General features: G+C 39.7%; 1 protein-coding gene across 1 annotated transcript; it reads left to right on the top strand.

The window, feature by feature from the left end:
- The first annotated feature begins 5622 nt into the window (after positions 1–5622).
- LOC138948932 (elastase-1-like) lies at positions 5623–12249 on the top strand. Its single transcript, XM_070320595.1, has 5 exons — positions 5623–5797; positions 6302–6407; positions 7786–7957; positions 9064–9209; positions 10085–12249. Exons 1-5 carry the CDS (start codon positions 5637–5639, stop codon positions 10265–10267), a joined length of 768 nt encoding a protein of 255 aa, XP_070176696.1. The 5' UTR covers positions 5623–5636; the 3' UTR covers positions 10268–12249.
- The last annotated feature ends 1024 nt before the right edge of the window (positions 12250–13273 follow it).

Below are 13273 nucleotides of genomic sequence, written 5' to 3'. Positions count from 1 at the left end.
TACACTCCCCTTCCCTCACATTCTCCTCGTGTCCATAGGTCTCAATAAAATACAGTTAAAAAAAACTTGAAAGAAGAAAAAACCCACGAGACAGACACCACGAGGCAAGTCTTCAGTGTTGGTTTTAAAGATCTGTTCCGACCGTCGCTTGCTCGTTAACTTTGCAGAGATGCGCTTAACCAAACGAAGCCAGAAGACACTGTTCGATTTCCCATGTGTTTGACCAATCGCTTCTCGCTCGCACCAGCCTCGGAATCCTACGCCCGCGAAAATAGTTCGCTGCTACGGTTGAATCAATCCATTTGCCTCCTGGGTGCCTGGAGATTCTCTAAAAACCTCTCAGCACGAGGAGGCAAAACTCAGAAGAGCACGAGGCTGTTTTAAATCGGGAGGATTTATAGAATGAAGAGAAGGCAAGTGAGGCTGTCTATGTGTAACACTGATCGAACAAATGCAGTCGCAGCTCTTCTGCTAAAGAAGGTGTGAAAAAAGCTCCGTTCAATGCAGGTGACGTCAGCTCTCTCAAGCATCCCGGCTGGGAATTTGGACCATTTGAGAAACGTCCTATATATACGAGTGACAGATAGATGGGCTAATTTTAGAGGACGGGAGAGATTCGATTTGCGAGGGAGGTAGACAAGGCGGGGGAGAAAAAGATACATAAACAGAAGACAACGAAATCGGTCCAAGAATCTCAGTTACTTGAGAAACGTGCTACATACGACTGACACTTCGAGGGCTCTAATTTGAGAGTTTCGAGTATGTTTCGAGACATGCACGAGACGGTTACTGAAGGAGAGAGTAAGAAAAAGATGCTTTGTTTAGGGAGATGGCGGCGGCGGTCGTTTTAGAAACATTTTACATTCTAGTGGCAATCGGAATTTCAGGAAAAAAACCTGATCCAAAACTGGAATTGTTGTCTGTTCAAATAATAATGATTAAACAAAATAAAGAAAAAAGAAAAATTACAGAAAAACACCCAGCACATTGCTTCTGGTAAATTAGTTGTCAGCAGGATTTTGAGAAAAAGACGAGACAGAGAAATAGTTTTCTTTTGTCTGAATGTCATTTTGGGAATCAATGGCAAGTGGTGATTCAGTTTGACCTTTAAGAAAAAGCCAGAGTAAATAAACCCCAAAGAAGCTCTCTTGTATGCGTCCTGTTTTCTATCAGCAAATGGAGGAAATGTAGGCAGTAAAGGAGTTTGGAGAAAATGTATCCAAAAATAGAACGTTCGAACACTTAAGATGCTATTTGCTGTTTCAATCCAGTGTATGCACGACTCCAGAATGAAAGAACATAAAAATAAAAGTCAGAAAGAATCTAAAGGACAAACTTTTGTCACTTTAACGAATCCAAAAGAAGTAAAGTTGTCATTAAGAATTCAGCTACTTTATTTAGGAATCAAAATATGTAACATCGCAAAGAACTAGACAGTTGTTACTTCCCCCCACACCCCCCCCTCCCCGTCTTTTCCAAATAAGATGTGTGTTTTTTGTCATTCAAAAATGTAAAACGGCGAGTTGATTCAGGCATCATGTTTGCGAATAGGCAAAATTCCTCTTTGTCTCAGAAATGTCCCCTCCAATAATGGCACTTTGCTTACTGAGTCAGTGTAGGCGTGTTTGGAAAGGCCAAGGGAAAGACAGATTTGTCCTTCAAATTAACAGACCATTGCAAGTTCAAAAATGTGGGTTTCGTTTTGTATTTTGGGAGCTGTGATCTTGTAAGTTAGCTTATGTTAAACAACATTGACCACATTTTGTTTTTACTTCAGGCATAGTAATTCTTGCCCTTCAGACATTTTCCTGATTTTGTTGTGCCTTTTCTCGCGCTAAAATAAAGATTCATTTTACAATCCAACCGAAAACGTCCGTCCATTTCCAGAGCAGTCACGCAGCCAAACATTTGATTTGCCTTTTTACGCCTGTCTTGTTATATTGTTGGCTCGTGATTGGGAACATTTACAGAGTGATGGCAAAAATCAGAAGTTCAAATCTTCCTCATGTTATATACTTTTCCTTTGCACCTTTTTTTTGTGGACGCGCTATGGGGTTGTTTCCTGTTGTACATTCTTTATTCTGAAAATATAATCTGCCATCTTCTCACGACATTTGACGAAAATATGATAATGACTTAAAGACGCATGACCTTTTTTGGGTGGTCACAAAACTTATCAGAAAATAAATCCGGTTGAACTGTTGCCATCCGACGTCCAGCGTAGCAAATATATATATTTTTTTTAAGTTCGGGGTTCTTTTCTTCAAATGTTATGGCTTTTACTGTTATTTAGTTTTCTATCTTTCTTTCTTTCTTTTTTTTTCTTTCTTTCTTTCTTGCAATCACGAATTTGAACATAACGACAGCTCCAGGAAAGCAGTAATGTCCTTACATTCGCGTGTTTGTTTGCTTGGTTAATTACCTGTTGCGTGTTTTCCGTGGGCCGTGGGCTAAGTCTTTTGAAAGTCCTGATTTTTTCAGTATCATAAAAGACATTGAATAGAAAGCTAAAAACAAAACAAAATAGCTGCAAGCTAAAACGGCCATGTCGAAAAGTTTGCAACAAGATAAGCGTTGAAGGCCATCCTGACTTCCGTTGCTAATATCAAAAACAAACTTCGAATACCAATTGACAACTCCTGCAGCAATTCTGCTTGCAATCACATGGTTTGCTCAAGATGAGAGCTGTGGCTTAATCATTGAAGGCGTTCTACTCGAACGCAAGCATTTTTTCCCCCAAAGGCCACAAAAGAACAAAATCCTTAACTTTAAAACAAAACACAAAAGAAAATGGGAAAAAGAACAGTAAAAAGTGGGAGAAACCCAACACAACAACACTGGCCTTGTTAAATGAATCACCTTGAACTTACACTGAGTGACCAAATGCTTTTTCTTTTTAGAACGAATGAGAAGCAAGCACCGCATTTAACTTGTTCCCCCCAAAAAACTCTGGTGATACAATGTTTGACGTGTCAATTTCTAGCGGCTGCCATCATTTGCATACGGATGCACGTGAGCATGCGCTGTGAAGTCATATTTGCTGAGACGATGCACAAGCGTGTGTAAGAGTCAACCTCCAGCATTTAACACTTGATGAACTCTTGTGTGTGTGGTAACCTTTGTCTCCCCCATCCGCCCATTCTCTCTGTCTTGTTTGTAGAAAATCTCTCTCTCTCTCTCTCTCTCTCTCTCTCTCTCTCTCTCTCTCTCTCTCTCTCTCTCTCTCTCTCTCTCTCTCTCTCTCTCGTAATGCGTCTCTCTCTCTCTCTTGTGGAAACTCTCCCTCTCTTCCTCTCTCTCTAGACCCGAGGTGTCAGTTTGGCATGCACACAAGCACCTCTTCGCCCTCACCATCTCTCTCTCTCTCTCTCTCTCTCTCTCTCTCTCTCTCTCTCTCTCTCTCTCTCTCTCTCTCTCTCTCTTTCTGTGACATTTCACAATAGCCAGATTCAGTATACCACTACGCCCAACAAAAGGCCATTGACGACGAAGGATTAAAATATTTGTTATCTCTCACTATATTTACATTTGCACATAAAAAAAGCACACGACTGAACAAAGGGGAAGAGATAAAACATCCAATTTTCCTTAGATGTCTTAGCCGATCATCAGAATGATAATATGCATTTACAGCGATTACGTCCCTTTGTTTCCCAGATCGATCTTCAGAATGTTTCTTTACAAACGCCAAGCTTCACACGCCGTTGCTTCTCCTTCTGCGTTCGTGGGCTTTTTGCATGAGCTGGTTTCTACGTGTATGGCCGTTTGTCATCACCATTCACGCAGCCATACTCCGTTTCGGGGGACTCTACAAACTGGGTCTTTAATCCTGTTTGTGTTTATAAGCTCACCGGTTCTCTTTCGCATTGTATGCAATGTGTTACGCACAGATAAAGCAGTCCTGCACTGGGCATATTTCGTATAATTTACTCATATTATCTTTGCCAATGCTAAGAGCAATTTTGTGTTTATTGTTAGCTTATTTATTCATGAATTCATTCAACTTCTTTTAATTTCTTTTCAACAGATATACCAGAATGGCCAAACGTGTTATATCTGTTTATGGTTTCTATGCTTAAAAAATGTATCATCTGGTAAAATTGGTGGTATGCTTCACACTGTTTCGATAATTCGGAAAGACTAGTAATGATAATCACCAGTGTTGCGGGGTACGCAGAAACTATGCGTCATGGAATCTTACGTGTAAAGGCACACGGTCTTGTCGCTGCGTGTGTCTGTGTTACTGCGATTTAATTGCAATGGACAGTTATCAATTAACACAAATAAAAACCCAATGCCCATTGCAATACTGCAAAAGACGTAATCTATTTCACACTCTACTCGAAATACGGGTGTCTTTTTTTTAATCGGTTTTGACTTGAAATAAAGACCTCCTTTATCTGAAATAAAGACGACCTCTTTTAGTCTGAGAATGATGTTTTCGAAAATGAAGAGAATTTCTTAAACACATTTTACTTGAAATGAACAAAGGTGTTCGTTTTGTCGGATTTTAGTAGAAATTAAGACCTCCTTTAATTGAAGTAAAATGGTCTTTTACAGAACGTCGGTGTTACCTGTACTTGAATAAATATTCTCTCTTCTTCGGATTTCACTTGAAAAAACGACGTTCGTTTTGCTGGACATCATTTGAAAAAAAATCCTTCAATTTAAGCAAATGTGTCCTTTATTTTAGATTTCACTTACACCTTAAAAAAGATTTCGTAAGGCTTCACTTAGAATTAAGACGGCCTCTTTCCGATTGGACTTAACCTACACTGAAACTCTTTGCTGTAGCCACTCTATTGCAGACAGCTTTTAACATATAGACGTTGTTTTATCCTGAAATAAAGAACTTTGTCAAAATCAAGTTACAATGTACAACTTCAAATAAATACAGACGTCCATTCAGTTGGACCTCTTTTGGTTTTAGAATGTCGTTTTTGAAAATAAGGATGACTTCTATTCGCATTTTGCGTGAAATAAATACAGACGTGTACTCAGTTGGCCCTCTTTTAGTCACACAATCTCGTTTTTGAAATATAAAGATGGCTTTCTTCTTCGCACTTTACTTTATCCCATCGCAAAACACTACACACTCTCTCGAACTGGCTTTTTCTTCGTACTTTACTTTATCCCATCGCAGATCACTACATACTATCTCGAACTGGCTTCTTCTTCGTACTTTACTTTATCCCATCGCAGTACACTACACACTCTCTCGAACTGGCTTCTTCTTCGTACTTTACTTTATCCCATCGCAGAACACTAGGCCTACACACTCTCTCGAACTGGCTTCTTCTTCGTACTTTACTTTACCCCATTGCAGAACACTACACACTCTCTCGAACTGGCTTCTTCTTCGTACTTTACTTTATCCCATCGCAGATCACTACATACTATCTCGAACTGGCTTCTTCTTCTTACTTTACTTTACCCCATTGCAGAACACTATACACTCTCTCGAACTAGCTTCTTCTTCGTACTTTACTTTACCCAATCGCAGTACACTACACACTCTCTCGAACTGGCTTCTTCTTCGTACTTTACTTTACCCAATCGCAGTACACTACACACTCTCTCGAACTATGTCTCACTGGTGTTTTTGATTCATTGTGATTTCAGAACACTGTGGCATCATGGCCAGCCCAATGATTATCGGCGGAAGTCCGTCCGACCCAGGTCAGTGGCCGTGGCAGGTGTCGCTACAGATCATCGCGGCCGTGGAACCGTGGCACAGGTGTGGAGGGGTGCTCATCCACCAGTCCTGGGTGCTCACCGCCGCTCACTGCGTGGAAGGGTGAGTGAAGAGTAAAGATGGTGACAGGTTATTTGTCAGAACATGATCGTTCCTCTCTGAATCTGTGATGTCTACGCTGTTGGAGGTCCTGAATCAACGATCATGCATATACATTTATTCATTCCTCTTTCTTTTTACTTTCGTTACCGAGATGAAAAAGTTATGGTTTTGTGGTCTGAGACTACCAACGGCCGGTTGTTGTAGTGGCTAAAACTACCTTCTACGCCCTCCCCCCCCCCCCCCCCCGCAATAAAAAGTATCCAGCAACTTTCAGAGTTTTTCAAGGAATCGGACGTCCACAATTCCAGCAAAACACAACACATAAAAGAAAAAGAAAAAAATCAATAAAAGATAGAAGACTGGGAGCGAACCACACCAATAATTCACTATGTTTATGTCATGATTATTTTATTCTCAGCTCAAAATCTTACGAAGTCTAATTCTAAACACCTATGTTTGTATAATTTTTCAAACGTTTGACAATATTTTGTGTTTGTGCTGCAGGCCATTCTACGGAGATGTGAGGAACTGGCGAGTGGTGCTAGCCGAAGATAACCTGGAAGTGGAATCTGGCAGAGAGATCTACAGACGTATCGCCAGAATTGTCAGCGTGAGTGAATACACCAATAGGATTCGTGCTCTGGTGAAGCACGTGGTGTTGGATAACCAATAGAAATAGGCGTCTGATTTCACAATGATCGTACTTACAATAGGCCAGATTTTGTCAACAATGGAAATTGGCTTTTCGATATTCATGAAATTCCATTCTAACTCATCAGTTAGCTATGCAGGTAGCACGATTTAGACCTATTTTTTGTATGCATGAAACATCTTTCAGATGATTTTTTTTTTTCGTTCTTTTTCTTTTTTTTCTTCTTTTTTTTCTCTCTTCCTCTTTTTCTTTCTTTATTAATTTTTGTTTGTTTGAAAGACTAACATATAATGCCGATGAACACTTAAAAATAACTTTATCGAGTTGAAATATTTCGTCCCTTCCATCTTATAAACTTTTGTTATTTTTACACCTTTTCTTTAAACTTAATAAATAGAAACTTCAGCTTTTCGATGATATTTGCATCATTTTTGATAGTAAATAGTTGAGCATGTATACTAACTCTATTCAATTACAGGTATTGTTTGCACAGATGCAGGAGTACGGCATTGCGATAGTTCGTGTCGCTTCTCGCAGGACTTATGTTGTTTTACACGCACCACGAGAACAGAAGTGGTGGACACTTTTTACAGTCTCCTATTTTTTTTATTTTTTTTTATTCGGGATAGGGGGGCGCGGGGCGGGGGGCGGAGGTCAAGGAGAGGGGATGGATTGATTAGGTATCTGAATCAAGCACACTATAAAACGTTCAAGGCGTTGATGGGGCGGAAATAAACAATGAAATATTTCACGTTCAGAAAGGGTAAGATAATCCTAGACAGTCTACAAATCGTACAACAGCGAACTAATCCATTCAACTTCTTCACCTTTCGACATACGTACAAGTGTTCGTCCTTTGAATTGTTGAACTGATCAAAAGCGACCTCTTCTACCCATTCTGTGCTCTTCACAATATCATCCCTTCGCCTTCATTAAAAACAACAACAAACCAACAACAACAACAACAAACAAAAAACAACAAACAAAAACAGTGTTAGTATTTTCTATTTGCTTGTTGGTTTAATCATTGGACAATGCACACAGTCTAAATTCCCAGTTCCCTGACTAAAACTTGACCATTTGCTTGTTGGTTTGATCATTGGACAATGCAATCAGACCATCTGCCCCTTCTGTGCACACACGCACACAGTCTAAATTCCATGTTCACCAAACAAACAAAAATGATTAAAAAAAATGCACTAACAGGAGAGGGAAAAATACACAAGGATAAAGAATGAAAGAAATAAAGAAATGTCTAATAAAAAAATATTTTTTAAAAATTAAAACAATTCCCAGTTCACTGATTTAAATTTGACTATTTGCTCCCTGTTGACAGCACCCCGGGTACATCCGCACGAGCAACTTCCCTAACGACGTGGCGCTGCTGCAGCTGGATGAAGGGGTGGATCTCACCTCCGGAGAGGTCCGGGTAGCCTGTCTACCCGACCAGAACACCCCGCCACCCGACCTCGATAACTGCTGGATCAGCGGATGGGGAGAGACCAGAGGTGCGTAAGAAGTTTATAACTTTAGACGGGCAACGTATCTCTGTACTGTACACTAATATTTTTGCTTTAACCAACGTAACTTCATTTTGGAGCTGTATAATACATGTGTTACTTCGGAGTGTTACTTCCTTAATTTTATGTTAGGCCAAAAAAAATAATAGGTGTGGTTACGGTAACATAGCCAAAAAAAATAGGGTAGGAAGGTAGGCAATCACTTTTTTTGTTATAACTTTTTTTTCTAATGTGCACAAATTAAACCTACTTGACAGGGAAATAAGTGTGCGACTCGAGCGCTTTCGCTTTCATTGCGTTTTCTGCACTCGTTTTCTTTTTTGTTGTCTTTTTTTTGTTTTTTGTTGACAAATGTAATAAAAAGTTATAGGGTCGGCCCCTAAAAATAGGGTAGGTCGGGTTACCGTAACCACAGCTATTTTTTTTTAGGCCTTAACATCTGCAATAGTGAAATTCAGTTTTAGCAAAGCATGTATTTGTGGCTATCCAGCAATGTTCTTTGTGCCATTTGTAACGATACAGCACAATATTTTGCAGTTTAACTGGACTACTGTAATTCGTTCTCGCAGCTCTAAATGCATTGCTCACACATTCAAAATGTAAAACCCTAGCTGATCTCCAGGGGCGGGACCAACTGTTTAACACTAAAATGTAAATCCTTTACTTATTTCCGTGCCTCAGCGCCTTCGCCAAGCGTCATGTCAGTTTGTCGTATTTTGTATTCTTTTTTAAGTACATTTTTTCCCAAACCGCTAATATTTCAACGCCTTTGATTCTTTTTAAAGTACATTTTTCCCAAATATTTCAACGCCTTTGATTCTCTTTTTAATTTCATTAAACTTCTTTTAATTTCATTGGCGTCATGTCGGTTTATCGTCATTGTTATTCTTTTTTTAAGTACATTTTTCCCAATTCACTAAAATGTCAACGCCTTTGATTCTTTTTAAAGTACATTTTCCCCAAAATCACCAAAATTTCAACGGCTTTGATTCTTTTTTTTTTTAAATTCATTGTTTCTAAATCACTAACATTCCAACACCTTCTCTGCTCTTTCCGTTTGCAAATGTGTGCTAACTTGATATGACCTGCTTCAGATTCTGGAGGTCACGAGAACGCCATGAACGAGCTCCCTGTCAAGATCTTAGACAACCAGGACTGTGCTTCCATGTGGCTTCGTGTCGGCATCCACGTGCTCGACGATCAGCTGTGTGTTGGACACGGTGACACTGGCGCCTGCTATGTAAGTCATTGAACTCTTCTCGTAGATTTTCACTGTGATAGACCTGATTGTAAATAGAATATGAACAAGAGACTGCAGGTAAGAAGAACAAGAACAAGATAACTATGAAAATGTACTCACCAATACCAGAAACACGTGACGAACAATAAAAACACAGACCGGTGTCGACGAGTTAAAGAGCTATCTCCACTGATTGTAAATAATTTTAACTATGGAGCTTGCCATGTGAACTGAAGAAAGAAGCAAACTTGCATCGGTCTTGAATAGCAATATCAGCTGAAGAGACGATACAAATATTAACCCACCATCCAACCATCTACCGGCACGGTTGGCCTAGTGGTAAGGCGTCCGCCCCGTGATCGGGAGGTCGTGGGTTCGAACCTGGTGGATTTATTAATTGTATATCCTTTGCTTAAGATACACTTCGAGGCTATGGTAGGATATAGTTATTTTTATCCTACATACGTGAGAGAGACCACCCATGACATAACAAAACCATTCACTCAAACGTTGGTATATTATGTAAATGAGGTCGTGTCAAACTAGTCTGGCAGGGACCTACTTCGGGAGTACGTTCACGGATCTCTTTTCTTCCTTTTTTAAATCTGAAGTTGTTTGTGCCACTTACTTTTACTTCGTGTGTGTGGTCGTGTGTATGCGTGGACATACGTGTGTGTATATTATGTGTGCGAGCTGACGGGTGTACGGACGTGCATACCTTTTTGTCACAGTCATGAGTTTACGCGTGCACGTACTTACCAGTGTGAATGCTTATGCAAGCACGGTCGTTTAAAGTCGACTCGATCAAAACTGTGACCCATTCTAACCAATCTCGTTTTCTTTTCTCCTCCCTACAACCCACTCTACCCCTACAGGGCGATTCCGGTGGTCCATTGATGTGCGAGCAAGAGGGACGATACTACATCTCGGGGGTGATGAGTTGGTTGATCAACAATTGCTCGGCGCGAGGATTCCCCAACGTGTTCACGAGAGTCACGAGCTATCTCGACTGGATCTACGAGAAGTTGGACTTCTACGAATGGTGGCGCTACAACTAGAAGATGACCGACATACTCGTCTAGATCGTTCTGCATTCTTCTGTAAGAGAAAAAAAGGCTACAATAAAAGCTACAACTACAAACCAAGAAAAAAGAGAAATGTGATAATAGCGCGAAGATTGTGATCCCACTTTCCTGCTGTGCGGCATTAAAAACAATGACATTCTTTGATGAGTGAAATGCATTCGTCAACAAGGTGCTAATTACAATGTTGATTTGCCCTGGGGATTTCTACGAGGCAGATACTGTTAACGTATTCTCGGCTTCAATGTCATCATTCCTTTCTGCTGGTTTTGCGAGAAAGCTCACCAGCAAGCAGCACTGCACTGAGAAAGCACGAATAGCCCAAAGGACTGGTGAGACTTCACCCCTATGCAAGCTATGCTGTATTCATCCCAGTGTCAATGAACTGATGAACTGAGAGCGGCAGCGGAATGATCAGCATTGAATGAACAAAACCAATGAAAACCATCTGAATTTCATAGCTTGTGAACAACACACAAACTTTCCTCTTGTCAGTGAAACCAACGGCAGTGAACGTCGTTTGTTTTCCGGCAATGTGAACCATAAAAGATGTGTCCTCGTGAGAAAAGAACCGTAACGCACATTTTCAACTAAACAGTGAAAAACGTTGATGTAATCTAACGCTTATGTGCCCTTTAAATGCTAAACATTTTCAGAAAAAAAATGAATTTCTAGCATGCAGGGGAACCAACTGATGTGTTGCGTGGGCAAGAAACGTCAAACTGTTCTGAAATACTACAGAAAAAGCAGTGTTTACTCCAAACCACAGAACAATAATGCTCTTAAAAACAAGGCAAAATGTAACTGCAACAGGAACAATGCCATTCGTGTGTGTGGTCATCGTGAGATAAATGATGTGCAGAACGGCTGTCTTATACAATAACGAACACAATACTGACTAGCGTGCATTCCACAGAAAAGACACTTTATGCAAGCAGTATATTTATGTCGTGTGATAAGGGACATGCAGCTGTTCTGGCACAGAAAAGTGAAAGAAATCGTTGCAGTTGGAAACTTAAAGAAATACAGCAATTTCTGAGACAATCCAGTGATATACACTCGGTTCAGACATTGTACGCTGCTGCGTCCAGAACACCATGTGTAAAACCTGTGATTTCTATGGTTAATGTGATATGAGACATTAAAACCCTTACTCGCTTTAAGAAGCTAAAAAAACGCGCAAGTTTATTTTGCAAGGTATACGTCTTCTGAACATATTACATCAGAAGCCCACCGCAGTTTAAAGCCTACGGTGTAAGTTGCCGTTTTAATCAGATCAGAATTCCGGAAGGATTTGGCCAGTACAATTAAGAATTAAGAAAACTTAAACTGCATGTAGTTATTTCAAGCGGTTTAACACAAGGAATGTGTGAATGTTGATGTTGTGTTTGTTAAGTTTGGAAGTAGTTGCGCTGTTTTCAAGAGGTTTGAATGGTAAGAAAAATAATGGTTAAGAAAGACCATACCAGACAATACAGAGCTGTGTTCAGGTGACGCATTATTTCGGTTTAAAATGTAAATAAGATTATTATGTACTAGTGACATGTTTGTGTGTGTCTTTCCTATACTGTTGCCATTCACTGCTGTAACAGATAATTTGGTTTGTGATCTCAGTGGATGTGAGAGAGAGAGAGAGAGAGAGAGAGAGAGAGAGAGAGAGAGAGAGAGAGAGAGCGAGAGAGCATGCGTTTGCTCATGCGCATGAGAGTGCGTGCGTGCGTGCAAACGTGTTTGTTTGTAGATCAGTGCGTGCACATTTGTCTATGTATGTAAGTTTGTTAGCGTGCGTGCGTGCATGTATACGCGCGGTTAATGTGTGTGTGTGTGTGTGTGTGTGTGCGTGTGTGCGAGTGTGTGTGTGTGTGTGTTTGTGTGTGTGTGTGTGTGTGTGTCTGTGTGTGTGTCTGTGTGTGTGCGTGCGCGTGCAGTGCGTGCGTGCGTGTGTTTGTGTGTGAATGTGTGTGTGTGTGTGTGTGTGTGTGTGTGTGTGTGTGTGTGTGTGTGTGCGTGTGTGTGTGTGTTCAGAGTATACATGTATTTGAATGAAATGTGCTCATGGGATATTCGTTGAATGTCCTTTGTAAATAATGAACTGTATAGATTGTAAATATTGATGTTTTTATATTATTTATACATTTGTACTAATTACTACCAGTAATTGTGTATACCAATGGCCCAGCGTGCAGCATTGATGTATTAACGTTTCACTGGCTATACATTACTTGTACAGATTGCATTAGAAACCAGAAAAAGTGTGTGAGATTTTTTTATTATTTTTGTTGTTCTCAAAGTTGTTTAACTGCAGGGGAATATCCTATAATACGCTGACAATTTATAAAAACAAATATCGAATGTTTTGGGAAGGTATGAAATTATATTAAAATGTATAAAGTTTTATATACTTTAAATATTTGATTGAATCCTATTAAGTTCTTGACGTAATCGATTTTCGTTCTACTACATTATTCTATTCTAAAATGATTTTAGCACAATTTTTTTCAATATATGATTCATGTCTGATATAAAAGTACACCGTTTGCAAGTTTATTTCTGTTTTATTAACTTCATGAGTTCTTTGTTTTTTGTCTGATTGTTCGTCTGATTGTTTTTTCGTTCGTTTGTGTTTGTTAGGCCAAACAAAAATAAATGTTGGTTTAGGGTAACGTAAACAAAAAGATAGGGTCGGTAGGTCGGCTTTTTATTTTTATTTTTTTATTTTTTTTATTTTAAATTCAGTCGATTTTAAAGAAGGTTACTTCCCTTAGTCTCGGCATGGTTCGCAAAATGTGCCAAATGTGGGGTTTTTGTTTAGAAATGAAAAAAAAGTTTTAGGGTCGGCGGGAAAAAATAGGGTCGGTTGGGTTACCCTAAACCAACATATATTTTTTATTTGGCCTTATGTTCATCTACTTCCTCTAGTATGTGGTGATAATGCTTTCTACAGTTGTTTCAATGTCGCAAAACTTTGTTTTCACCTATCTT

The sequence above is a fragment of the Littorina saxatilis genome, linkage group LG15 (assembly GCF_037325665.1).
Source record: "Littorina saxatilis isolate snail1 linkage group LG15, US_GU_Lsax_2.0, whole genome shotgun sequence".
Lineage (NCBI taxonomy): Eukaryota > Metazoa > Mollusca > Gastropoda > Littorinimorpha > Littorinidae > Littorina > Littorina saxatilis.
The sequence above is the reverse complement of the archived record's forward strand: the minus strand, read 5'-3'. Positions and strand labels throughout refer to the sequence as shown.